The sequence below is a fragment of the Mastigoproctus giganteus genome, chromosome 8, assembly GCF_048544385.1.
Source record: "Mastigoproctus giganteus isolate SK-2022 chromosome 8, ASM4854438v1, whole genome shotgun sequence".
Taxonomy (NCBI): domain Eukaryota; kingdom Metazoa; phylum Arthropoda; class Arachnida; order Uropygi; family Thelyphonidae; genus Mastigoproctus; species Mastigoproctus giganteus.
The window spans coordinates 142,191,718-142,218,513 of NC_143582.1; the positions used below are offsets into that span (position 1 = coordinate 142,191,718).

The 26,796-nt window shown below is 36.2% G+C and overlaps 1 protein-coding gene across 1 annotated transcript in view; it reads right to left on the minus strand.

Moving 5' to 3' along the window:
* Positions 1-26,796, minus strand: part of LOC150081865 (thioredoxin-related transmembrane protein 1-like) — a 117,176-nt gene that overhangs the window by 85,797 nt on the left and 4,583 nt on the right. Inside the window, exon 2 of the mRNA XM_090379773.1 lies at positions 17,895-18,010. Within this exon, the coding sequence (XP_090235899.1) occupies positions 17,895-18,010 (116 nt within the window). The remainder of the gene's footprint in view (positions 1-17,894; positions 18,011-26,796) is intronic.

Here is a 26,796-nt window from a genome sequence, read left to right on the forward strand (position 1 = left end):
TCTACAATTCTAAAATTATAGAATTTTTTTTTGATAGAAATACACTTGGAAAAAATTGTGGTGGATCAATTCTTACAACCTCATTTATTTTTTTAAAGTAGCTGATATAGTGGGAAAAGCTTCCAATTTCTGTTTTAAAACATCATAGGCTGACCGGGCTAGCCGGGTGGGTGAAGTGCCTGCTTGGCAACCCAAAAGGTCGCGGATTCGAATCCCGCCTCGGGCTTGGATCAAAGTACTGCAAAAAAAACCTTGGGTGGTGCATTATGGCCACAGAAGCCGATGCGCCAACAACTACCAAAAAAAAAAAAAAAAAAAAAATACATCATATTCAACAGGTATTCAACAGTTTTGTAAGTTATATATTATATACGAGGGTGGTTCAATAAAGAATCACCCTGACCAAGCTGCAGAAGTGCTATCCTGTTGATTCTTGGCACAGGTTTTAGTCCTATGCATAGCCACCATGCAGATTTACACATTTTTCCCATCCTCATTGATGGATGAGGCTACGGATACCGTTTTTGTAGAGGTGGTGACATTGGGGTCTTTGAACCATGCCTCTGTTGCAGATATGAGTCTCGTCATCAGGGAAGTGGGTCCCCCAAAGAAATGATTTGAGGGAAGGAAACAAGAAATCCGATGGTGCAAGATCAGGTGAGTATACTGGATGGGGGCAGTATTTCATATCCACAAGTGGCTGCTTGTGTTGTTGCAATTTCAGAAGTGTGAACTGGGGCAACGTCTTGAAGCATTCTCACACCTTTGGACAGCAGGCCACACCTACATGTTTGGATTTTCTCCTGTAATTTTGTAAGTTGGCATAATAGGCACCTGTAATTGTTTTATCTTGTCAGCAAGACCTTTCCTGCTGACACTTGGACCCTTGCCTTCTTGGGGGGGGGGGACCATGATGTCACCATTCCATGGACTGCTTTTTACTTTCAGGGTCAAAATGGTATACAATCAGCCTTCTGGAAACCAGTCAATAATCTGGGAATCCATCTTGTACTCAATTTCCATAAATGGAGTTGGTCATGAAGGACTGTTTCAACAGAGCCCACACTAATCTTCACCTCCTGGGACAATTAGTGCACAGATATCCGGCGATCTTCCATGATTAACGACTTCACTTATCTGATCGTGCTGTCATCAATGGCTGAATGGGGACGACCTGGAATGGGCTCAGATTCTACTGATATCCAACCACACCTAAACTGTCTATGCCAGTGCTTCACAATGCCATAGGATGGGGCTTCATCCTTATATACAGCAGTCATCTCCTCGTGGATTTGTTTAGAAGAATTCCCCTTCAAGAACAGATACCGGATTACAGCTCTAGCTTCAACTTTGTCCATGATGCTACTTTGTCACACGTTCAGCTCTGTAAAAGAAAAACAAATTAAGACACAAGGCTGAAATTTCACACCTTTAGTACAGAGATATTATGCTACACACAAAATATCACGACTCTGCTATATATGGAAGTAGGTGAAGGCGATTCTTTATTGAACCACTCTCGTATATATACACACATACTTTATATGGCTTCTTGGTAGAAGACAAAGGTTGTTACAAATTTAAACATTTCAATAAGTTACTTCAATCTTCCCATTAAAAATGCACAGATTGTCAAAAAAAAAAAAAAAAAAAAATACTGTAAAGCAGGCTATTACCAAAGATACATTGTAGAAAATGGATTAATCACAGCTTGAAAATGAACATGAAACAGCTGATATGATGACAGCAATGGAATAACTACCTCGCCACTCAGATCTCGATCTCTCAAAAAATAAACACTGTTACTCCAAAATTTCCCTCTAAAATTGGTGACATTTTTTGAGGAAATTAAGACTTTTGAAGAAGGGATTACTCTTCTAAAGAAGGATATCAATTGGATAAACCTCAGTTTAACTGCATTACAAAAGGATTAAGTTCACTATTGATTCAAACAAAAAGTAACTGAAGACTTAATCACCATTAAATCTTTTTTTTTGGAGGGCATCAGGGAGTTTAATATTATGGAGAGTGAGGTCATGGTTCCTTTGACATGGTCTCCCTGTTCACATCTACTCTGATTCAGCCCACCATTATGTTTGTTAGGCAGTTGTCGGACAAGGATTCCACATTGAGTAGCAAGACCTTACTCTCTGTTGATGATATATGTCAGGCCTTAAATTTATGTTTGTCCAATTGTGCTATCAAATGTGGCAGTTCTTTATATAAGCAAATTTGGAGAACTCCTATGGGCACATCAGTTAGTGCCCCCATAGCAAATATTACTATGGAGGCTTTTGAAGACAACGTAAGTGCAGATTTGCCGACTACCATCAGACTCCGGCATTGGTACGTTGATGATGTCTTTGCAGTTGTTCCACAGGGGTCAGAGTTACTGCTCCTCCAGTATCTTTAATTCTTTATTTCTGTATATTGGTATATTGATTTTACAATAGAGATGGTGCTGGACAATCTACCAATTTTGAAAGTTTCAGTTTAACACAATGGTTGTCATTTAGCATTAGCAGAGACATATGATGCAAGAAAGCAAGATTATACAGCATCACCAAAAAAAAAAAAAAAAACCCTTTCCATTTCACCCATCCATTCACTCCAAATTTATGTCTAGTTCTGCCTTGAATTTATTTAAGCTACCCAACTTCTACAACAACAGATGGAAGTTTGTTCCAGCAATCAACCACATGCTGGCTAAAGACAAAAACTTCTGCACATCTATTCTACAACTGTTTTTCCTCAATTTGAATTTATGTCTACTCAGACAATCAATCTGGGCAAAAGGCGGAATCCCATCAGCACTGAGCTTGCTCAAACCATTCAAGGCCTTATACACCTCAATGAGATCATCTCGCAGGTGCCTAGTCACCAGAACCTGTAATTTGAAAATCTTAACCCTTCCTTCGTTGTTGTTGTTTATTTGGTTTTTAGGAGCATTAGCAACTAAGGCCATATTGCTCCGGGATATGCGGTGGTCATACCCTGACCTTTCCGCATCATCCGTATTTGGTGGTAACAGGCTCGAACCCCGGTCTAATCAAGACGCGTGTGCTATGCACTGCTGCTCCTTCCCACCTGGCTACGGAGGTGCCCCCTTCCTTCGTAAGGGCAACCCTTTGTTCCATTCACTAATCTTGTTGCTCTTCTCTGTACTCATTCCAGCAGCTCTAGATCCTTCCTAAAATGAGGCCTTCAGATCTGTATACAGTATTCAAGGTGTTTGATGACCATTGCCTTATACAAGAGGATAATCACCTCCTTATCTCTGCTAGAAAAATTGCTGTATATCATTGACAAGACATCATGAGCTACTCTTGCAGACTATCTGCACTGCTCAGAAAACTTCATATCTGACTGAACCACATGCAGTACCTTACATTTGTCAATGTTAAACTTCAGTAGCCACCTCTCAGCCTATCTGCTCAACGTTCCTAGATCTTCTTGCAGTAGTGTACTGCACTCCCGCGCATGATCACTTGGCTACCAATCAAATCGGTCAGGCAGGACATCCCCTTAACAAACCCATGCTGTGTCCAAACTACAACCGAGGTGTTTTCTAGATGATCCTGCAGTGGTTTTTTAACCAGTGCCTCCATTAATTTCCCTGGAACAGAAGTTAAAGTAACAGGTGTGTAATTATGTGTGTTGCCCTTTGATCCTCCTTTGTGAATTAGGGTCATATTTGAACATCTCCAGTCCATGGGTACCTCCCCTGAGTCCAAGGAAGCTCTCATAATTAAGGCTAAGGGTTTGATTATTTCCTTTGCAGTTTCCTTTAATATAATTCGATAGATACCCATCCACCCTAGCTGCCTTTTTTATGTTTATCTTCAACAATTTCTCCTGCACTTTGCTTCCTGTTATTAAAAAACCATTTAACTCAGTACCATAGGCTAATACACCTCCGGTAATCCTCTCACTGAATAACTCCTCATGTGTAAATGTAGATGCAAAATACTCATTCAGTTTGTTAGCTACCTGAGCAAGATCATCAATAGTTGAATCATCGATGTCAAGTGGACCAATCTGATTCATCACCTTCCTTCTAGAGTTTACATAAATAAAGAACTCTTTGCTGTTTTTCTTTGCATCCTTTGCCAAAGATTTCTCGTAAACTGCCTTTGTCTGCCTAACCTCCTTTGTGACTTGCTTACAGACCAGCTTATATCTTCCATAGGCTTCTGTGCCACCTGTTAATTTATATGTATCCCATGCATTTTTCTTCTCTGCCACATGTCTAATTAGTTCATCTGATATCCATTTAGGCCTAAACCTTGAACAATATTTCTTGGTTGGTATGAAAAGCCTAGTAGCTTCCAAGATTAATTCTTTGAATGCTGCCCATTTAGAATTTGCTGTTGGTAACATCATCAGTTGGTCACACTGTATAAACTTTAAAAACTGTCTCAGACCTCCGTAGTCAACTTTATGAAAGCAAAAACCCTTCCATTTAACCCTGATAGTAGTTATCTCTGAGTGTAAATCCCTCATGAGCACACTGTGATCACTCTACCTAGTGGCTTCTTTATCTGCAGATACTTAATACATGAAGAATCACTACTGATAATCAAATCAAGAGTATTACTCCCTCTGGGTGCCTCCTGAACATGCCGCTATAGAAAACAATCATCCAATAAATCCACAAAAGCCATGCTAGTGTGTGTGAATGAATAACCCACAAGTTCCAGTCAATATCTGGGAAATTAAAATACCCTATTATAAGGCAATCTGATTTACTGGCCCACTATTTCTCTCTACAGCTATTCATTATGCTCATCAGAGTCATTAGGCCTATAGTAAACTCCTACTCTCAATTTTGCTTTCCCAGTGCTTACATCACACCAAGCTGACTCAACACTGCACTGTCTACCCATGTCAACTGGATGCACTTCCTTAGATTTTGTGTTTCTTAACTAATATCCTCCTCCCTTCCTATCCTTCCTGTACACATTGTACTCCCCAAATTCCAATTCTGCATTCCTTATATCTGTGTGACACCATGTCTCTGATATTCCAACAATATTTGCCTTTGGCGTTTTGATCAGTACCTCAAATGCATCAAATTTATTTACTACACTCCTAGCATTGGTGTACACACAAGTATACATGCACTTGTTCTTATCCATAGCTATCTTAATACAGCCCGGGTATTTACTTGTTCCGCAATGACTACCAGCAGTCTCTGAAATACCCAGCACCTTGTTTTCCAAGTTGTTCAACTGCACACACACTTACATTGTGTTTCTATTATTGATATAGAGACTGACATGCCATTGTTAGATCCGAGTTATCTAATTGTGGCTAAATCCCCTTGTGTTTTGGATAGGTTCCAACTGCAAGATAATTAAGAAAAACAGAATCTAAGGAAGTGCATCCAATTGACATAGATGTACAGTGAAATTCTGAGTTAGTTTGGTATGACATAAGCACTGGGAAAGCAAAAATAAGAGTAGGGGTGTGATATATGCCTAATGACTCTAATGAGTACAATTAACTATTGTACGGAGAAATAGAAGGGTAGTAAATCAGAATGTCTTATAATGGGGGATTTTAACTTCCCAGATATTGACTGGAACCTGTGGGTTGTTCACTTGCACACTAGTAAGACTTTTGTGGATTTAAAGGATGATTGTTTTCTGCAGCAGCATGTTTGAGAGGCAACCAGAGAGGGTAATACCCTTGATTTGGTTATCAACCGTGATTATTTGTGTATTAGGAATTTGCAGATAAAGGAACCACTAGGTGGCAGTGATCAACAGTGTACTAATGTGGGATTTACTTAAAGATATAATTACCATCAGGGGTAAAGGGAAGGGTTTTTGGTTCCGTAAAGGTGACTACAGTGGTCTCAGACAGTTTTTAAATTCTGTACAGTGGAAAGCATTCAAGGAATTAATTGTGGAATCTATTAGGCATTTCATACCAATTAAGAAATATAGTTTTAGGCCTAAATGGTTGTCAAATGAACTAATGAGACTCATGGCAGAGAAGAAAAATGCATGAGATGCATATAAATTATCAGTCGACATGGAAGCCTATAGCAGATATAACATAGTCTATAATCAATCTTTGGCAAGGAATGCTAATGAAAACAGCAAAGACTGCTTTACTTATATAAACTCTAAAAGGAAGGGGATGAGTCAGATTGGTCCACTTGATATTGATGGTTCAACCGTTGATGATCCTGCTCAGATAGCTAACAAACTAAATGAGTATTTTGCATCTACATTCACACGTGAAAAGTTATTAAGGGAGTAAAATGCCAGAGGTTTATCAAATTGTAACAGGGTGCTTAATGATTTTGTAATAACTGAGAGCAAAGTGAGGAGAAATTGTTGAAGTTAAACATAAGAAATGGGATCTATCCAATTATATTAGAGGTGGCAAAGGAACTAAGCAAACCCTTAGCCATTATTATGGGACCATCCTTGGACTCAGGGGAAGTCCCCTATAGATTGGAGATCTGCAAATGTATTCCCAATTCACAAAGGATCGAAGGGTGACGAGTAATTAAGATCGGTTAGTTTAACTTCTGTTCCAGGTAATATAAAGGAGTCCTGGTTAAAGATACATTGCAGGATCATCTAAACAAGACTACAGCAATAATTCAGACACAGCATGGGTTTGTTAAGGGAAAGTCTTGTCTGACAAATTTGATTGGATACTACGGTGTGGTTACAACGGAACTGGATGTAAAAAATAATTTTGATATCATATACTTCGATTTCAAGAAAGCTTTTGACATTGTTGCACGTGTAAGACTACTGTACAAATTGGAGCAGAATGGTATTAAGGGTAAGTTGCTACAATGGATAAAATGGTGGTTGAGTGGGAGAAGACAGAGTGGTAATCAATGGATGCTGCTCTTTGTGGTCTAATGTTATTAGTGGAGTCCCACAGGGTTCAGTGTTGGGCCCACTGTTGTTTTGTATATTTATCAATGATATAAATGAATTATTATTTTGAATTATTACGCTACACAGAGCAAAGTGGAGACAGAATAAGTAAGGACAAGTTTAATATTAATTGGAAAAAACACACATATATTAAATTAAATATATACAAAAGCTTTCGATTAGTTAGCTAACCTTCATCGGTCAAACTAACAGTTAAGAGTGTGGAACATGAGGATGTGTATTGCCAATCATGTACCGCGTGACTTGATGGTTAATTGTTGGATGTTGAAGCCTGTGACTGTAACGCATGTTGCCAATGTTTGTCATTCATCAAAATGGTTGCTTCAATGTTAGTGTTGACACAACATCCACTGCTCCTGTTGACTGTGGTATTAGAGCATGTGATATTCAGTGACTCCAACCAGGCGTGCCGCCAGTAGTGACGGGACCTATCTACAATCACGACATTGCGGTGTGGGTCAATGTCATGGTGGGTTAACCAGAAGTGTTCAGCAATGGCTGAGTGTTCTATGTCCACTAAGCGGAAGGCTCTTTTGTGGTCCGAAAGACGGTTTCCGAGCCATCTCCCAGTTTCCACAATGTAGCAGTCAGTGCAGTCATGGCAAGGGATGTGGTACACTAGACCACTTTGTAGTAAGGTGGGAACCGGTGTTTTCACTTTAGAAATGAGGGTTCATAACATTCTGCCTGGGGGTTTTATGCATTTTATCCCATGTGATTTTAGGACCATAGAAACCAGTTGTGATAGGTTTGGGTATTATGGGATAAAGGTACTCGCCGTTCAGTCATTACCTTGGATGTTCCTGTTAGTCGCTACATGGTCATGTGTCTGTAGGTCACACCTGTCAAGGGTGGGATAGCCACACCTCGCAAGATCCGCCTTGACTTTAGCAATCTCAATGCGCCTCATCTACAGAACTAGAGTAGATCCAAGCACAGGTTAACAAGGTTCGTGCAGTTGCAAGAAGATGGCTGCACGCGTGTGCTGACTATAAGTTCGTAAACTGGCCAGCACACATTGGTTTACGATAGACAGTTGTCTTCAAGTGCGTGCCCTCACGTCAGGCAAGAATTCATCAAAATGGTTGCTTCAATGATAGAGGTGACACGACATCCACTGCTCCTGTTGACTGTGGTATTAGAGCATGTAATATTCAGTGACTCCAACCAGGCGTGCCGCCAATAGATTCTAGCTCAATTGTGAGTTTTATGAAAGGCGACAGACAGTTCAGGTGCTCTAAGAGTTGGTCACCCGAATTTCTGGGGATAACCACAAACACATCATCCACATAGCAACACCAAAAGGTAATCCAATCTGGTACATTTGTAAATGCACGACCCTCTAATTCTTCCATCATGTCCACACTCTTAACTGTCAGTTTCAATAATGAAGGTTAGCAAACTAACCGAAAGCTTTTTTATGTATTTAGTTTAATATATGTGTGTTTTTCCAATTAATATTAAACTTGTCATTACTTATTCTGTCTCCGTTTTGCTCTGTGTAACGTAATAATCCAAAATAATAATAATGAATCCAGAGCGCACAGGCCTCTTTAATCAATGATATTGATGAAGGAAATAAGGATTAGTGTCGAAGTTTGCAGATGATACAAAGGTTGGCAGGGTTGTTAATGACAGTATTGGTAGTGTGCTACTGCAACAGCATCTAGAAAATTTGAGCAGATGGGCTGAGAAGTAGCAACTGAAGTTTAACCTTGACAAATGCAAAGTACTGCACATGGGTAGAAGCAACCCCAGAGAAACGTACCAACTGTGTGGTACTACACTTAAGGTGGTAGAAAATGAAGAAGACCTGGGAGTAATTGTGCAGTCAGATATGAAGTTTTCTGAGCAATGCAGACAAGCTGCCAAGGCATGTCATGGGGGTTTTGTCAATGATATATAGGAATTTTGCTAGCAGGGAAAGGGAGGTGATTGTCCCTCTGTATAAGGCAATGGTCAGGCCACGCCTTTTGAGTACTGCGTACAGGTCTGGAGGACTCATTTTAGGAAAGATGTAGATTTGCTTTATCGTGTACAGAGAAGGGCAACAAGATTGGTGAGTGAAGGGATCCTCTTACCAAGAGAGGCTTAAGTTCTGCAAATTGCAGTGGCTGGAGACTAGGCACCTGCGAGGTGATCTGATTGAGGTGTATAAGGCCTTGAAAGGGTTGAGCACACTGAATTCTGATGGGATTCTTCCACTTGTTCAGATTACGAACCTAAGGGGACATAAATTCAAATTAAGGAAAGACAGATATAGAATACATGTTCGGAAATTTGCCTTTAGCCAGTGGGTGGCTAATTGCTGGAACAAACTTCCATCTGTCGTTGTGGAAGTTGATAGATTAAATAAATTTAAGGTGGAACTGGACATACATTTAGAGAGAATTGTTTTGTAAATTTTTTTTTTTTTTTTTTGGCTGATGCTGCATAAGCTCATACACTTGCTTTCTTGCATCACATGCCACTACTACTACTATTTATCAAAATATCCTTGACCAATATCACAAATTAGCATTACCATTAGTAAAGGCATGTGATGCAAGAAAGCAAGTTTATTTAGCATCAGCCAAAAAATAAATAAATAAATCTTCCCATTCACTCCAAAGGTTTGTCTAGTTCAGCCTTTAATTTATTTAAGCAGTCAGCTTCCACAACGAGATATGGAAGTTTTTTCCACCAGTTGACCACCCGCTGGCCATAAGCAAATTTCTACAACTGTCTTTCCTCAATTTGAATTTATACCCTTTCATGTGTGGAATATGAGCAAGAGAAAGAATCCCATCAGCATTGAGATTGCTTAAACCATTCAAGGCCTTATACACCTTAATCAGATCATCTCGCAGGTGCCTAGTCTCCAGATGCTGTAGAAGTTAAGCCTATCTTCATAACAGCAACTGTTTGTTCCACTCACTAATCTTTTTGCTCTTCTCTGTACTCATTCTAGTAGCTCAACATTTTTCCTAAAATGAGGCCTGACCATTGCTTATAAAATGTGACAATCACCTCCTTATCCCTGCTAGCAAAATTCCTTATATATCATTGACAAGACATCATGAGCTATTCTTGCAGCCTGTCTGCACTCTCAGAAAACTTCATATCTAACGGAACGATTACCCCCAGGTGTTTTTCATTCTCTACTACTCTGAATGTAGTACCACACATTTGGTATGTCACTCTGGAGTTACTGCTACCTATAAGCAGTACTTCACATTTGTCAATTTTAACTTCACTTGCCACCTCTCAGCCCATCTGCTCAACTTTTCTAGATCCCGTTGCAGTAGCATACCATCCTTACTATCAGTAACAACCCTACCAACCTTCATATCATCTGTAAACTTGGACATTAAGCCTGATATACCTTCATCAAACCGGCCTCCGTAGCCGAGTGGGCAGGAGCGAGAGTGCAGTAGCACACGCTCCTTGAGTAGACCGGGGTTCAAGCCCCTGACTGCTGAATACGGTCGATCTGCCAACCAGCACTGGACCAGCGTGGCAGATTATGGTCCACTTCCCTCAGCATGAATTGTTGAGGAGGCTTCCATCCTGCAGTGGGTTGATAATGGCTGCACTTTACTTTTTCTACTTTTACCTTCATCAATATCAATGACAAATACAGAAAACAACAAATGGGCCCAACACGGACCCCTGAGGAACTCCACTAATAACATTAGTCCATGAAGAGCAGTGTCCATTGATTACCACTCTCTTTAATAATTTCCTTTATTGCTGAAATAAAATAATTTCATTTCAGTAATAAAGGAGATAATAAAAATGTTCTGAACAAATTGTCTATAAAGCTAAAACTAAATCTGCCATCTTACAGAAGCTGGCAAACAGTTATTAGACCTTGATCAAAAAAAAAAAAAAAAAACTAATTTCTCTAATTGATAATTTCATAATTGTTGTTGTTTGGTTTTTAGGAGCATTAGCAACTAAGGCCATATTGCTCTGGGATATGCGGTGGTCATTCCTTGACCTTTCCGCATCCTTCGTATTTGGTGGTGATGGGCTCGAACCCCGGTCTAATCAAGAAGCGTGTGCTACGCACTGCTGCTGCTGCTCCTTCCCACCTGGCTACGGAGGCGCCTAAATTCATAATTGTAATTCAGTTAACTCCTCTAGAAAAAGAAATCGCTCTAGTTACATACCACGTTTAACAGTAAATTCTACAAATAAATAGAAATATATTTACAATTTATTTTGAATAAATACGTTATAATATATATATATATATATATATATATTCGATAATTCAAAATAAAACAAAATAAAAACATAAGCCAGTAGTATGGCAAAAATGTAGAGCGAAAAATTAACATAAAAATAACGTAAAATAAAATAAACCAAACAGGAAAGGGAAAGTAAAGGTAATAAAGACATAAACCGTAGCCAATTGTCCCCTATATAATTTAGCTTTAAATCTAATTAATAAAACCGATGTCAAATTTAAAATAATGCCAATTATAATATAATTTGGCGGTACCCCCTCGAAGGTACCAGTTCCGAAAAAGGTGAAATATCACCAAAAAAGGGGGTTAAAAGTACTACTAAATGCAAAACAAAATATCAAAATAATAGACTGACCATCATGCCCCATATCGACAGACTTTATTTAAATAATGGCTTAAACTTTAAGCCATTATTTAAATTATATATATATATAAATTATGATAACACTCAATTCTTATACTTTACTGTGAAAGAAAGTGATATAAACCCTGCATGTATTATTTACGTAATTTACATCATTACATATTTACATTATATAATTTATTAATATTCATTAATGCATTACATTATTATTAATTAACATCATTTACATATTCTAGATATTGTTGTTATGGGAGTTTAATGGCACATAAGCTACTATGGCTATAATGCGCCTTATTCTAGATGTGATAAAATCCACTATATTTTGAAAAGTATGCTTTGAACCATTAAAAAAAAACAATTTTCATTTTTAATAAATCCTTAGTAGGAGATTATCACAGTCATTTAAAAGCAGCATTTATTTCCACAATTCAAACAAAGGGCTCCAAATTAGAAACTACCAATTACAGTTTGATCATATTATTAAATAACATAGCTAAGAATCTGGACGCTACCATTCAACAGAAATTATCTTAGTATTTTAACTCTAAACTAGCCTCTGCCTTACAACAATATTGCCCAGGCAGGTCTGTAGTGACAAACCTCATCTCCCTGTAGCATTTCATTTCCACAGAAACTGACATGGGGATTGGGTAGATTTAGTCTACACTGAGCTGTTCAGGGTATTTTTGGTTTCACTGACCGTAACCTGCTAAAACTTAAATTTCACTTATAGAGCTGCCGACCGGGCTAGCTGGGTGGGTAAAATACCTGCCTGGCAACCCAAAGGTCGTGGGTTCGAATCCCGCCTCGGGCTTGGTTCAAAGTACTGCAAAAACCTTGGGAGGTGCATTATGGCCACAGAAGCCGATGCGCTAACAACTACCAAAAAAAAAAAAAAAAACTTATACTAACCTCTACAATGTTAACTGATTATACTGCTGACAGACCCAATAACAATCTATTGGAGTAGTATTTGCAAACAGATAAATTCTGCTATGGGTACTCTTCAAGGCTAATCATTAGATCCATTACTATTCCACATTTATATAAACAAACAGTCTCTTTCCTGAGAAAGTAAGAATGCTACTGAATGGGGGCAATATAAAATTATAACTTTCATGCAAAATAATTAGCACTGTTTAAGACTGCAAAAACCTTTAACTCTTTAGTACTTTGGCCTGTAACAATAATTTTTAATAAAAAAAATGTGAAGTGGCATAATTCAGCAATTCCCATAAAAGTATAATTTTATTTGCTTATGCTGCAATATTAAAACCAAACTTATAGCTGGAATAATTCATATTGATGATCATAAAATACTTTGCTTCTTCATTAAATAATTCCAATCTGACAAAAAATTTTTTTACCATGTTAGTGTTACCCCATTTAGAATTCACTTGCCCCATCTGGTTCCTACACTCACTTTCTAGTTTATTTAGACAAACTAGAAAAATAAAATAAAATTAAAAAAAAAACACAGATATAATGATTAAATACTTATTGCATCAAAATGACATTCTAAACTATAACAGCAATAGATACCACTCCTATTAATGCAGATACAATATATGAACCCTCCTTACATCAGAAGGCACAGCCAAGGTTTAAAGTTAATTTATAAAATTATAAATGTCAGTGCTACCCTTCATTATTTCTCAATATAAAAATAAATATCCCTTCAGGAAATCATCAGAAATCTACTTATGTTGAAACTTGCTTATGGAACAAAATATGGAAAAAAATTTGAGTCCTCTACTCTTTATTACATCTAACAAACCAATACACGTACACCCCTCTAAAAATGTATCCATTTTTAGAGGGGTCTGCATGTGTGTGTAAACCAATTTATTGGTTTTAACCATGCTTATCCATATGAAACAACTCAATTTCCAATGGACAGATTTCACGAACTCTTATATATATAGACCTTTTAAAAATATTTGTCAAGCCATTCCAAATTTCATTAAAACTGAAATCTAGCAATTTTTATTTCTCTTTTTCCATACATTTTATATGTAAAAAATTATCATAAATTAAATATAATTTTAATGCAGTACCGTTAGTATTGTGTATGCATACTGTTATAAGACTCACAAACCTGGTATTGCTTGAAAAGATACACAAATAGAGAGAAAGAATAATATAGAAGAGAGTAATAATTATTATACAGTTGTAATTAAATTGAATGATTAAGTTTATTAAGTGTTCTATAAAGTTATAATCTTAGTAATCAATTGATAAGGAGATAATTCTTTACCTTTTATCTATATTAATCACAGAAAAAGGAAAAAAATAAAATTCATTTAATTTAAGAAAAAAAATAATAAATGCAGCTGAAATATAACATTGCATACATTAACTTGTTATTATTTCCTGAATTTAAAAAAAAAAAAAAAAAAACATTTATTAAACTTAAAATGCTATATTATTAAATTTTTTTTCACACTTCATATTATTGATATTTATGTTTCTATATATTTTATATATTTTTCAATACTGTTAAATTATTATTTTAATTATCAGGTAGATGAAATTATTTTTCTTTTACAGTTTAAGTGAATTATGTAATTCATAATTCTGAAAGTTTCATATATAGTGAATAACTCAGTTATATATATTTTTTATGTAAGCAATCCAGGGTAGAGTTACACTCTGTAAATGGGTTTGTAAAGTACAGATTAAAATAAAAAACAAACAAATAATGCATTCACCTCAAAATGTAATGCAAGCTTTATTTTTTTATTTGTCATTCTGTAACCCAGATAAATTACAACAAAATTTGAAACCAGCCTAAACACAGCATGCTTAAACCAGAAGATTCCAGGTCAAAGCCAAAGAGGTGTCAACTGTGTAGCACAGCAACCATTTTCCTGAAAAGTGTCAGGAAACTGTTTGCTCTCCAAAGAAATTGTTCAACTGAAATAACCATACAAGGCATTTCAGCTAGACAACTTCTCAACGATTTCAGTTTTCCTCAAAGGGAACATTCTGCACACTGGTTGGTTTTGTTAGGGTTTAATGACACATGGACTATTTTGGTCATAATGCACCAATTCATATGGTCTGCATACTGTTGAGGTTTTGTGGCACATATGATAATGTACCAGATACATGTTTGTCTTTGCAAATAATGACATTAACTGTGTAACACACTAATATTATCAAACTTTTACTCCATTCCTTCAAATGACTTCATAAATGCAGGCAATGGTTCTCATTGCAAACTATCCTCCAAGCCTTCACATATGCAGCTCATTCTCCTGTGATTGTTGTCCTTCCTGAAGCAATGAAATTGATTTGCAGGTTGTGGTCCAAGACACGAAATCCTTTTGGTATGCTTCTCTCGTTATGTCAAAAAAGACACCGAGGAAATTTTTTTTATAGATAAATGCAAATCTTGATGTTTGCTTCCCAAACAAATTATAACATCCAAATAAACACAACACAAACCAAATCACTAATGAATAGTGCATAAATGTCTACCTCTCCTAGCCTCACAATTCATGCATATCTGTGGCTAGGCAGATATGCCTGAATATCATTAATAAACACACAGAGAACAATGCACCTAGCATCGAACTGATAACTTTAGTCCACAAAGAGTAGTATCCATTGATAACAACCCTCTGTTTTCTCCCACCAAACCATCTCTTTAGCCATAGCAGTAACTTGTCCTTAATGTCACAATGCTTCAATTTTTACAGCAGTCTTTTATGTGCAATAGTATCAAAAGCTTTACTGAAATTCAAAGATATGATATCAAAATTATTTTTTGCATCCAGTTCCTGTGTCACTGCATCACATTATCCAATCAAATTGGTCAGAAAAGAGGGTAGTCAGCCTAATTCATCTGTTACAAACTCTCCCCATTCTCAGTTTCATGGATCTCCTCTTAACAAACCCATGCTGTGTGTGAAGTATATGAATGAGATATGAATGAATGTGTGATAAAAATAAAAATTTAAAAGAAGTAAATGTAAAGACCAACAATTACACTAAATGAAATGCAATTAAAAGCAAAATCAAACTAATACTAAAAGTAATTGCATTGCCAAGAGCTGTGTAACCTTAGGACCCTTGAGCAACTGTGCTGCTACATCCTGGTAAATCCAGCTTTGGTAATAGGTGAATTAGCATAATTTATTAAATAGTTAAAGAGTCTCGTATTTTCAACTGCAAGATGTTTCACAAAAAAAAAAAAAAAAAAAGTCGTTTCCATGATGGTTATAGGAAAATAAGTTTTCTTCAACCCCCAGGGGCTCACATCTGGTGAGTATGGGCTTGGCACACACAGAATCTTCTCTTTTTTGGTGACACCTCTCTCTCTCTCTCTCTCTCTCTCTCTCTCTCTCTCTCTCTCTCTCTCTCTCTCTCTCTCTCTCTCTCTCTCTCTCGAAATTTTTTTTTTTTTTTTTTTTTTGGTTGGTGCAGCATAAGCCTCAGGCTTCCTTGCACCTAATAATAAAAATAATAATAATAAAAAACATCTAGTTAAAATAGCTAATGTTAGTGGAATCTTCACTTTCAGAAGGCAAAAAAGGCATAATCACTGCCAGAAAGCAGCATAAAAAAATTCATGTGACTGCTGATCACTTATTTTTAGAAAAAAATAATAATAAAGGAGAATATGTGATAATATCATACAGAGAATTCACAATGATAATTTAAAAGAAATGTGCCTCTAACTGCACTGTCCTATCTCTAGGAGAAAAGTGAGAGCTCGAAATTAACAGAAACTCTGCTTTTCTTCTAAACAGCTACTGACCATAAATCTCATATCTGCTATTACCATGAAGTATTGTTCTCACATCTGGAGAGGTGGCCTCTAAAACCTATCTTAATCTCCTAGGCTCTATTCAAAAGAGGGTATTCAGCCAAATTAATGACTCATCTCTCTTACAAACTCTCTCCATTTTCTGTTTCATAGATGTTCAGTTTCTGCTACATGTGTCTTGTTCTGTAGATAATTCCGTGGGTACTGTTCTTCTAAATTGGCATCTGTAATTTCAATGCTCTCTTCCAAACCAGTCTGAACACGTGTACTAACCAAGTCAACATCCATTCAATATCTGTCCCCAAAATCACTGAACTAATTTTAGCTTTATATCTTCTTCATTTATCTTTTCTACTTCTGTGCTCTGGAACAATCTTCCTGAAGACATATTTCCCAAATAAAACTATCTGTAGAAATTCAAGTCTAATATCACCAAGGATCTTCTGGCTTCTCAAGCTTTAGCCCACACTAGGAGGTGAAGGGCAAGGTAATTTGACTATTGGGGAAATTTGTTATAACAAAGATGGACTTGTGGAAATGGTTACCAATTCCATTCCTAATGATCCTGAAAACAATTATGATGAGGCACTTTAAACACTCACTACTAAATAAGAAAAGACCTCAATATGGCTAGAAAATCACAAAATATTTTTTTTATATAATAAACCAAAATGGATCTGAACCTTTAAATTTCAAAAGTAATTAAAAAACTGCTTATCAGCACATCACAAAACTTTACAGGCCCTTGAAAAAAATAAAAAGCACACTTTTATAATGTTTATTGAAAGCAAGCCCACAATGGAGTCTGATGTTCAAAATCAATCTAAAAATCCTAGTGTTGAAGATGCTATAATGAAAGTAATGATGAATTTCAACTGACAAAAAAAACTTCCCTAATTATGATTTTAAACAAATCATTACCTTTGTGGGGTACCTTAAATTAAGTTAATTGCTCTTATGACATCATTTCCCTTCTCTTACTTACCTAGACATCCTGATACCAAGAGGATGTTTTGCATATGATCAAGAAGCCAGTAAAAGTTTTAGAATGTGATGGTCTTTATAAAGACAATTATCAAGGAAGTAATAGTGACTTATATTTCTCTTTTGAAGAAGAAAATTGTTTCTTGTAAGAATCAACAAAGAGGATCTTCATTCTCAAGTGGAGAAAAATTTCTTTTTTTTTTAAGTTCATTGCAATTTTCTCTTTGTAAACTTTTAATTTTAAAGCTAATTTTTTATTTCTTACAGTATAAGTTTAATCAAGCTGAATCAGTGTGAATAAACATACAAAATATTATATTTCTATAAGATGACTGACAGAACTGCAATTTATGATAAACATGTGCATGTACAAATAAATTATCCAATATAAATTCTGTAATAAGATTTTTTTTGAAAAACCTATCCTCTGTCCTGCCATATAACTGTTACTCTCGACTTACATGGTTTTGATTTACTTGGTGTTTTTGCAAAACACCTCACGCTGTAAATCAAGAGAGGTTTATATTATGCTTATTTCATTATTTGCTTCAATTTTTATTCTATTAATATTAGAAGTATTACTGAAATCACTGAAACTGGGAACTCACCTGGATTAGAAGTGACATCAATATTTCCAACTTTAATACTGAGATCATCACTCCAACTAGCAAATTCTTTCCATACAGGGTCCAATTGTTTACAAGCTGGACACCAAGGTGCAAAGCTATTTAAGGCCATAAATAAATTATCATATATACCTTATATTATATGGTTACAATATAGCAATTCCAAACAATTCAGTAAAGATATTTCTTCCTTATTATAATATCACAATCTAATCGAACAATACTTTCCATTTCTTACTTCATTCAGCTCATATTGGGTACAAGAGAATTAATTCTGATTAAGAAGCATTAAATGGCATACATAATAAACCCAAATGTCCAACACTGTAATAATACTCATCAATAAGGTTTTGGTAATGTAAAGAGGTAACTTATTTTTATATTAATTCTGTTATGTTAATTCTGAACTTGGATAGAAATTTTATAGAATAAGTCCCTCGTGGTTCAATGCTTAGCCTCTTACTGTTTACAGTATTTATTAACAATATTGACAAAAGCACACTAAGTTTGCAGATGATTAAAAGGTTAACAACAGAAATAAAAACATACCTAGCAAACATAAGCATCAAAACCTAGATTAATTGGATGGGTCATATCTTGAGTAATGCATACAGATTTGAATGTCTGGTTTTAAGAAAGATGTGGATCTCTTATAATGGGTGTGGAGAAGAGCAACCAAATAAGCCAGGAACACAGAGGGCTACTCTTACCACAAAAGACCAAGTGATCTGCAAATTGCACCACTTGGAAATTATACATTTGCAAGGAGACAAACTGAAGTGTTTAAAGATTTAAATGGATTGAGTAAACTTAATTATGATGTATTCTCTTTCTCTGACAATGCAACACAAGGGGAGAAAGGTTGGCTGCAGGATAGACTTACAAAAATTTACTTTCAGCCAGAGAGCAATTAATTGCTGAAACAGAACTTCCAGCTAATGTTTTGGAAGTGTATAATTTGAATAAATTTAGGGAAGAAATAGACATATATTAGTTGGGGATGGACAGATTAGATAGGCAGTGTTTTTTTTTTATTATTATTATTTTTTTTTTTTTTTTTTTTTTTTGGCTGATACTGTATATGCTTGCTTCCTTGTATCATTTGCCAGTACTACCACAGCTACTAAATAATAATAATACACTTCAATAAAGAAAAAAAAAAATGCATTTAACTAATTTTCATAACAATGTTAGAAGATAAGCACCACTAAATGAATGGAAGCGGAACATAATTATAGGGAATGTGGAAGATGAAAACACAAGTAATCTATTGTAAGAATTTATTTTTGTTAGCCAAGTTTGTTACCATCAATTTACAATCTGGGTGCATTTGATGTCGGTTGTGTGTTTTATTATCTTCGTTGTTTTTTTTTTTTTTTTTCTTTATAAAAAGAAATTTTCTACCAATCAATATGAAGAACAGACTTGTGAATTCACAGGGCAATTTGTGTGGATATTTTACACATAATCACAACATCAGGCAAAAAAAAAAATAATTAACCAAGCTTTTATCTCTACTTTGGAAGACACCACATGGGAGATCAAGGCAGAATTTGGGCAATGGATGCGTGATGCAAATTTTGCTATGCAAACTTCACTAAGTCAATGAAACCCCTGGCCTCCTGGCTGTGGCAGGCACATTATTGTATATGTATCTTTACTGTACAATAAAGATTTTCTTCTTCTAAAAAAAAAAAGCATGCCAGTCACTGTTCCCATTATATTATGTGAACCAGCCAACACGAAAAGGAGGCAGAAAAAGCTGTCTTTTTCTGCCAAAAAAAAAATGTCTTTTGAGAAGAAAAAAAAATAAAAAATAGAATAGTCACATGTTTCTGCAATTGAATCAGTCATGGAATTTTCAGTGGGAGGTCTTCCCTCCTGTACTGCTAATGAATTGGAAAGAAATTACCATTTCCAATGCAACATTCAAGGTGCTTTATGCAGAGTAGTAAAGAACCACAAAGAGAACTTAATGATCAAATATGATATTTAAATCATCAAAGCAGTAGGCAGTATTTTAGGGCTCACGACTGAAAGAATGAAAATTGCCAGCTGATGGTACAATGATTTCCAATTGTAGAACAAGAATTTAAAAAATTGTTGACATCTATGGCATGCAGGATTACATTATGTGTACATAAATATAAATGACTTAACAGAAGAACTGGGATTTGAAGAAAAACTAGACAATGTCAGTTATTCATTAGCCTAGGTTAATCTCCAGAGAAAAGCTCCAGCAAATCTCATTTCCAGGACCACATACATTATGAACAATGCCATTTGAAGTTATGATGGGCATCATGGCAAGATACAATATTCCTTACAGCTCAAAAACAGTTTGCACAAGCTGGCTGATCATGTCCACTGCATAGAATCTACTGGTAACTATCAAAGAGGTAACCAGATCAGGTAGTCTACAATTTGGTGCCCCTATTCTGTCAGCTAGGGAGGGGAGGGTGTGTATATGCAAGTAGTGTATATGCTGGAGGCATTGTGAATGCCACATTATGTAATCAAAGAGCTGGGTATATTCTTGTGTGTTTACCATATCCAAAAATCATTAATCCATACATGTTCCCAACCACACCTTCTCATGTCAACTGGCATTACAAGAATGTGAAAGAGAATGATCTGAATGATTTCTGTTCATTTCTTCCTTGGTTAGATTACTATTTTAAATCTTCTAAATTCCAGAAGTTTTAAAAGACTTTTGGGAGGTTTAGATAATAAATCTAAACCTCCCAAAAACTTAATCTTGCATTTCACAAATTTACATGGTCTCTGTTACAATCTCAATGATGTCCTTTCCACCTGCAATCTGCCCAAGCCCTATTTAATTTTTCTGACAAAATCCCAATTACCGGATGCCTCAACCAATATTCGTCTAATTCCTTTCACTTCAAAAGGTGGTACTTATGTATATGTCTGCCCAGATACACCATCTAAGATGCTCCCTAATTTAGAGTCTCCTCTTTTGACTTGCCCTGGCTTAAAGTCTGTCTATCCCATTCTGTGAAATTCGTACATTGCCTCTATCATTCTCAAAACTCCCTAATCACTCAGAACTCTTTCAAACTCACATTTCTCCAGCCTAACTTTCTTAACAGTGAGGTAATTTTCTTTGGCGATTTTAATATACACAACTCCAACTGGCTTCAGTATTCTAGTTACATGGACCTAGTTAGTAGAGATGCAGAGGCTTTTGCAATTATTAATGATCTTGCACGTGTTCACCTACCAATATAAGACAATCCTAACTATACGTTCAACACCAACAACCTTTCAAAGTATGCAATCAATATTAGTGGACCTCCACAGACTTCAGATCACAACCTAATGATGGCATCTCTCTCTCTCTCTCTCTCTCTCTCTCTCTCTCTCTCTCTCTCTCTCTCTCTCGACTATTTACAGCCTCTCATGTTATTTGGCAGTATAGAAATGCAAAATAGAATGATCTCTGTGATTTCTGTTCTTTTCCTTGATTAGATTACTGTTTTAAATCTTATGATCTCAATATTTTCTCGGATCAGATCAGTGAAATTATTCTCATAGAGATGAAATCCTTTAATCTGCATTCTACCCTAAGTATCATCCTGTATTCACACCTTAGTTTTCCAAAAATTGCACTAAGCCTGTTCAAGATAACGTTATAGAATAATGAAATTGACTTGTATCCAAATCCCCAGCATCATATTCCACCTACACTAACCAAAGCTCATAGCAATTGTAAAATAGATATTAATCAATGTAAACTCAATTCTGAATGGGCTAAGTATGGAAAACTTGTTTCTTATCTAAACAGTCAAGAATAAAAATTGTAGTCACTTGCCAAAACCACTGGATGCAACTTCTGAGGCGCCTCTGTAGCCAGGTGGGAAGGAGCAGCAGTGCATAGCACACGCTTCTTGATTAGACCGGGGTTCAAGCCTGTCACCACCAAATACGGAGGATGCGGAAAGGTGAGGGAATGACCACCGCATTTCCAGGAGCAATATGGCCTTAGTTGCTAATGCTCCTAAAAAAACCAAATAACAAACACCAACAGCAACTTCTGTCCATCTATACTCCTACCTCTGTAATAACTTGATAGTTCTACTGGAGCCTCAGTTAAAAATAAGGCCAACTTACTAGCATCCTACTTTTCTTCTAACTCTTGTTATCAACTTATCAACTTCCGATGGATCTTGAAAATGTACTTTTGGAATCCGAATCTTGAAATGGTACTTTAGAATGGCTAATGATGATCTGTGCAAAAAATGTTCCCATAGATGGTAATCTTTTAAAAGCTAAGACTGAACTGTTTGCACATCAAATGGATATTGAAGAATTTAAAAGTTCAGATGGGTGGTTCCAGAAATTTAAGACTCGTCATAGCTTGTCTTTCAAAACATGTATGGCAAAAGTAGAGTAATGAACATTGATGCTACAAAGGAATGCAAGGAAAATCTCTTTTAAAAAAATGTTTTGCTGACATATGCCACAATGACATCTTCAATGCTGATGAAACTGGACTCTTTAATAATTGGGAAAGTCCAGAAGCCTTGATGATTTAAAGGTTTGAAGACATTATGGACTATGTATCAAGCAAACCAAAAGGCACAGATGACATCACAAATCTATAAAGAATGGATCAGAGACAGATCACATGAGTGAGAAGGATTGAAAAATTTTGCTGTTTTGGAATATTTGGTGGTAGGTACTCAACAGTGATTGCACTGTTGAGTACCTACCACCAAATATGACATCAGCCACTTGATCAAGGTGTTTTAAGATCATGGTGTTCTTCAGCCACTTGATCAAGGCATTTAAGAAAAACTACCAAAGAATGCTATTAAACAAAATTGAACTATGACTTGAAAGCAAAATTCAATTTGAAATCTACATCCTGCAGGCATGGATATGCATATATCCATGCATATATCCTTATGCATGGATATGCATGAATGAAGAAGAACTCATTGCAGATGTATCGGAATCTTTTGAAATTTTTAGTGATGAAAATGAGGAGCCTACTGTGGGGTTAAACAAAGAGTTTCAGCGCAAGATGCTCATCAAGGATTAGAACTTGTACGTAGATTTTTTCAAGCACATTCAAACTGCGAAAGTGAAATAACTGCTATCGCACACCTTCAAAATTCTCTTTTAAAAAAATGTTCTACCATTGAAACAGCATGTTTTGACAGATTATTTTAAAGTGCAAAACAATTTTCTTGTTAGACCTCGACAGGTATTTTACAATCATAATTTTCTTGTTTAATACTTTGGTACATATTATAAATAAGATTATTCTATTAGTAGAATTACATTAAATGTTCAAGCTTTTACTTGTTTTCTTGCTGATTTTATGAATGATTGATATAATGTCCTTCCGATATAACGACCATTTTTCTCATTCTCCTGGGGGGTCATTATATAGAGCTTCGACTGTATGTATTTAGTAATGTAAACTTAATAGAGCAAAATGTATTACTCTTGCATAACTGGTGAACAGTGTTATTATTGCATTCAAGTTTATTGGTTTAGTGTATCATTCTCTTTAAACTGAATATAAATGGAAATAATGCATCAGACCACAGCAGCAAAGCAAAGGGCTCAAAGTAGAGGGACTGGATGAATTCTACAGTAGCATGTTAGAGAAGGCAACAATAAAATAAATATTTTTGATCTGATTATGAGGAGTGATCTTCTTGCAATAAGAATTTGTAGAGAAAAGAATCACTATGTGGCAGCGATCACTGTGTATTCATGTGGAATTTACTTCAAGATCTAACTAGGTATATCAATTACCATCAAGGGTAAAGGAAATTTTAAATTCTATATAGCGTGAACAACTAATGATGTTACCAACAACAAATTCTAAATGGGAAGCATTCAGGGAAGTAATTACAGAAGCTACTAGGTTTTTCACTCAAACTAAGAAATCTGTTCAAGGCTTAGAACTAAAATGAATGCTAGGTGATCTAATGAGATATGCGGAAGAGAAGAAAAATATGTGGAACGCATATAAATTATTAGACAATATAGAAGACTATGGTAAATATAAACTAGCTTACAATAAACTCACAAAGGAGGTTAGGTAAGCCAATGCAGATTATGAAAATCTTTGGTAAATGATGCAAAGAAAAACAGCAAAGATGTCTTTACTTATGTAAACACCAGAAGGAAGGGGATAAATAACATTGGTCCACTTGATATTAGTGATTTAACTGATCTTGCTCAGGTTACTGAGCAATCTTAATAGGTATTTTTCATCTACATTCACATATGAGAAATTCTTTATAGAAGTGGATGCCAGAAGAGGATGCTTCTTAACAAAAAGTTAAATTATTTCTATAATAACTGTGAAGAAAGTGGAAAAAAATTGTTGCAGTGAAATATAAAAAAAGAGGCATCTGGAGTCAATGGGATCTATCTAATTATATTAAGGAAGACAACAAAGGAGGTAAGCAATCCCTTTATAATAATTATGAGAACCGATTTGGATTCAGGAGACAGTGCTCTCACCAGAAAATGTTTCCAGCCAGGTGGGGAAGTGTAATACTTCGCATAGTATGTCTGATTTAATATTGATCAAGATCAGTACCACACGGTACCGAGAGAATCGCTTAAATTTTAGCCAGGCAGTCAGTTAAATTCACCGGGTGGTGCATCCATTCAATAGGTCCTGGGGAGAACACTGAGGAGAGGTCCCTACAAACGGGAAGTTTGCAAATGTATCCCCAATTTACAAAGGAGTATCAAAGGGTGACATGAGTAATTACACATCTGTTAGCTTAACTTTTGTTCTAAGGAAAATAATGGAGTCACTGGTTAAAGAAGTAATGCAGGACCATCTAGCATAGGTTCATTATGGGAAAACCTTGTTTGACCAGTTTGACTGTATACTATTATACAATGACAAAGGAACTAGATGCAAAATATAATTTTGATACCATAAACTTGGATTACAGGAAAGCCTTTCATAATTTTCCACATAAAAGACTGCTATACAAATTGGAGTAGTGCGGCATTAAGGGAAAGTTACTGCAATGGATAAAAGGATGGGAGAAGACGGTGTTTATCAATGGGCACTGCTCTTTGTTGACTAATGTTAATAATGAGTCCACAGCATTGGTTTTTGGTCCATTTGATTAGGATATATCAGGCTTAATGTCTAAGTTTGCAGATGATACAAAGGTTGGCAGGATGGTTAATGACAGTAATAAAGGTATGCTGCTACAAGAAGATCTAGAAAAATTAGGCAGATGAGATGAGAAATGGCAACTGAAGCTGAAAACTGATAAATGCAAGGTACTGCATATGGTTAGCACTAATCACAGCGGAATGTATTAACTGTGCAGTACTACTCAGGTTTGAGAAAAACAAGAAGGACCTGTGGATAATTGTACAGTCAGATATGAAGTTCTCTAAGCACAGCAGACAGGTGCTACCAGGACAGCTCATGAGGTTTTGTCTATCGTATACAGGTTTCCTAGCAGGGATAAAGAGTTAATTGTTCCTTTGTATAAGGTTTTGGTCAGACCACATATTGAGTACTGCATACAGGTCAGGAAGCCTCATTTTAAAATGGACATAGAGCTGCTGGAACAGGTAGAGATGGAAGGGCAATGACACTGCCGAGAGAAACAAAGTGCTGATGGGATTTTTCCTCTTGCTCAGACTATGCATATGACGGGGCATAATTCAAACTGGGAAAGGATGGTTGCAGAACAGATATGCGGAAGTTTGCCTTTAGAGCCAATGGGTGGTTGATTGCTGGAACAAGCTTCAAACCATTGGTGTGGATGTGGATAACTTGAATAAATTTAAGGAAGCATTAGAAAAACTATTGTAAGGGATGGATAGGTGAAATGGGAACTTTTTTTTTTTTTTTGGCTTATGCCACATAAGTCTGCTTTCTTGCATCATTTTCCACTTCTAATACCAAGACTAATCACTGCCACCTTGCTTTGCAAGCTGCTGCACATTCCAAAAGAAGTAGTGCAAGAATTACTTTCACCTCTGACTGAAACTCTGTTAATCTACTAGTCTAGGTATCCATCCAAGCTAGAAGTTTCCTGATTCACCTATCCATGCCTTGTTCATATATATGCAGTAGTAGTAATGGCAAACGATGCCAGAAAGCAAGCTTTTATAGCATAAGTCAAAAAAAACAAAAAAAAACCTCCACAGTTCACCCATCCGTACCCTCCATAAATGTCTACTTCTTCCTTGAATTTATTCAACTCAACAACAGATGGAAGTCTGTTCCGACAGTTCTGAAAGCAAATTTCCGCACATCTATCCTGCAACCATCCATCCCTAACTTGATTTTTTTTCCCTCGTGTGTGTATGTGTAGTCTCAGAAAGTGGAATAATCCCATTAACATTCAGCTTACCCAATCTATTCAATACTTTAAACACTACAATCAGATCTACCAGCAGGTGCCTAGTCTCGAAGCTGAAATTTGCAGAAATGAAGCCTTTCTACATAGAAGAACCCCCGTTGTGTTCCCTTCACCAGTCCGATTGCCCTTCTCTGCACCCATTCCAGCAGACTGGCCTTTTACAAAGTGATAACCTCCTTATTCCTGCTTGAAAAGTTTCTGTACATCACTGACAAAACCCCATGAGTTGTCCTCGCAGCATGCATGCACAGAATTTAATGTCTGATTGCACAATTACCCACAGATCTTTTTCATTCTCCACTACACTGAGTGTAGTACCACACAGTTGATAAGTTACTCTGCAGTCACAGCTACCCATAAGCAGTACCTCACATTTGTCAATGTTAAAACTTCAACTGCCATTTCTCAGCCCATCAACCCAATTTTCCTAAATCTTGTTTCAGCAGCTCACCCTGATGACTGTTGCCACATTGCTCCAGTTTGTACAGCAGCCT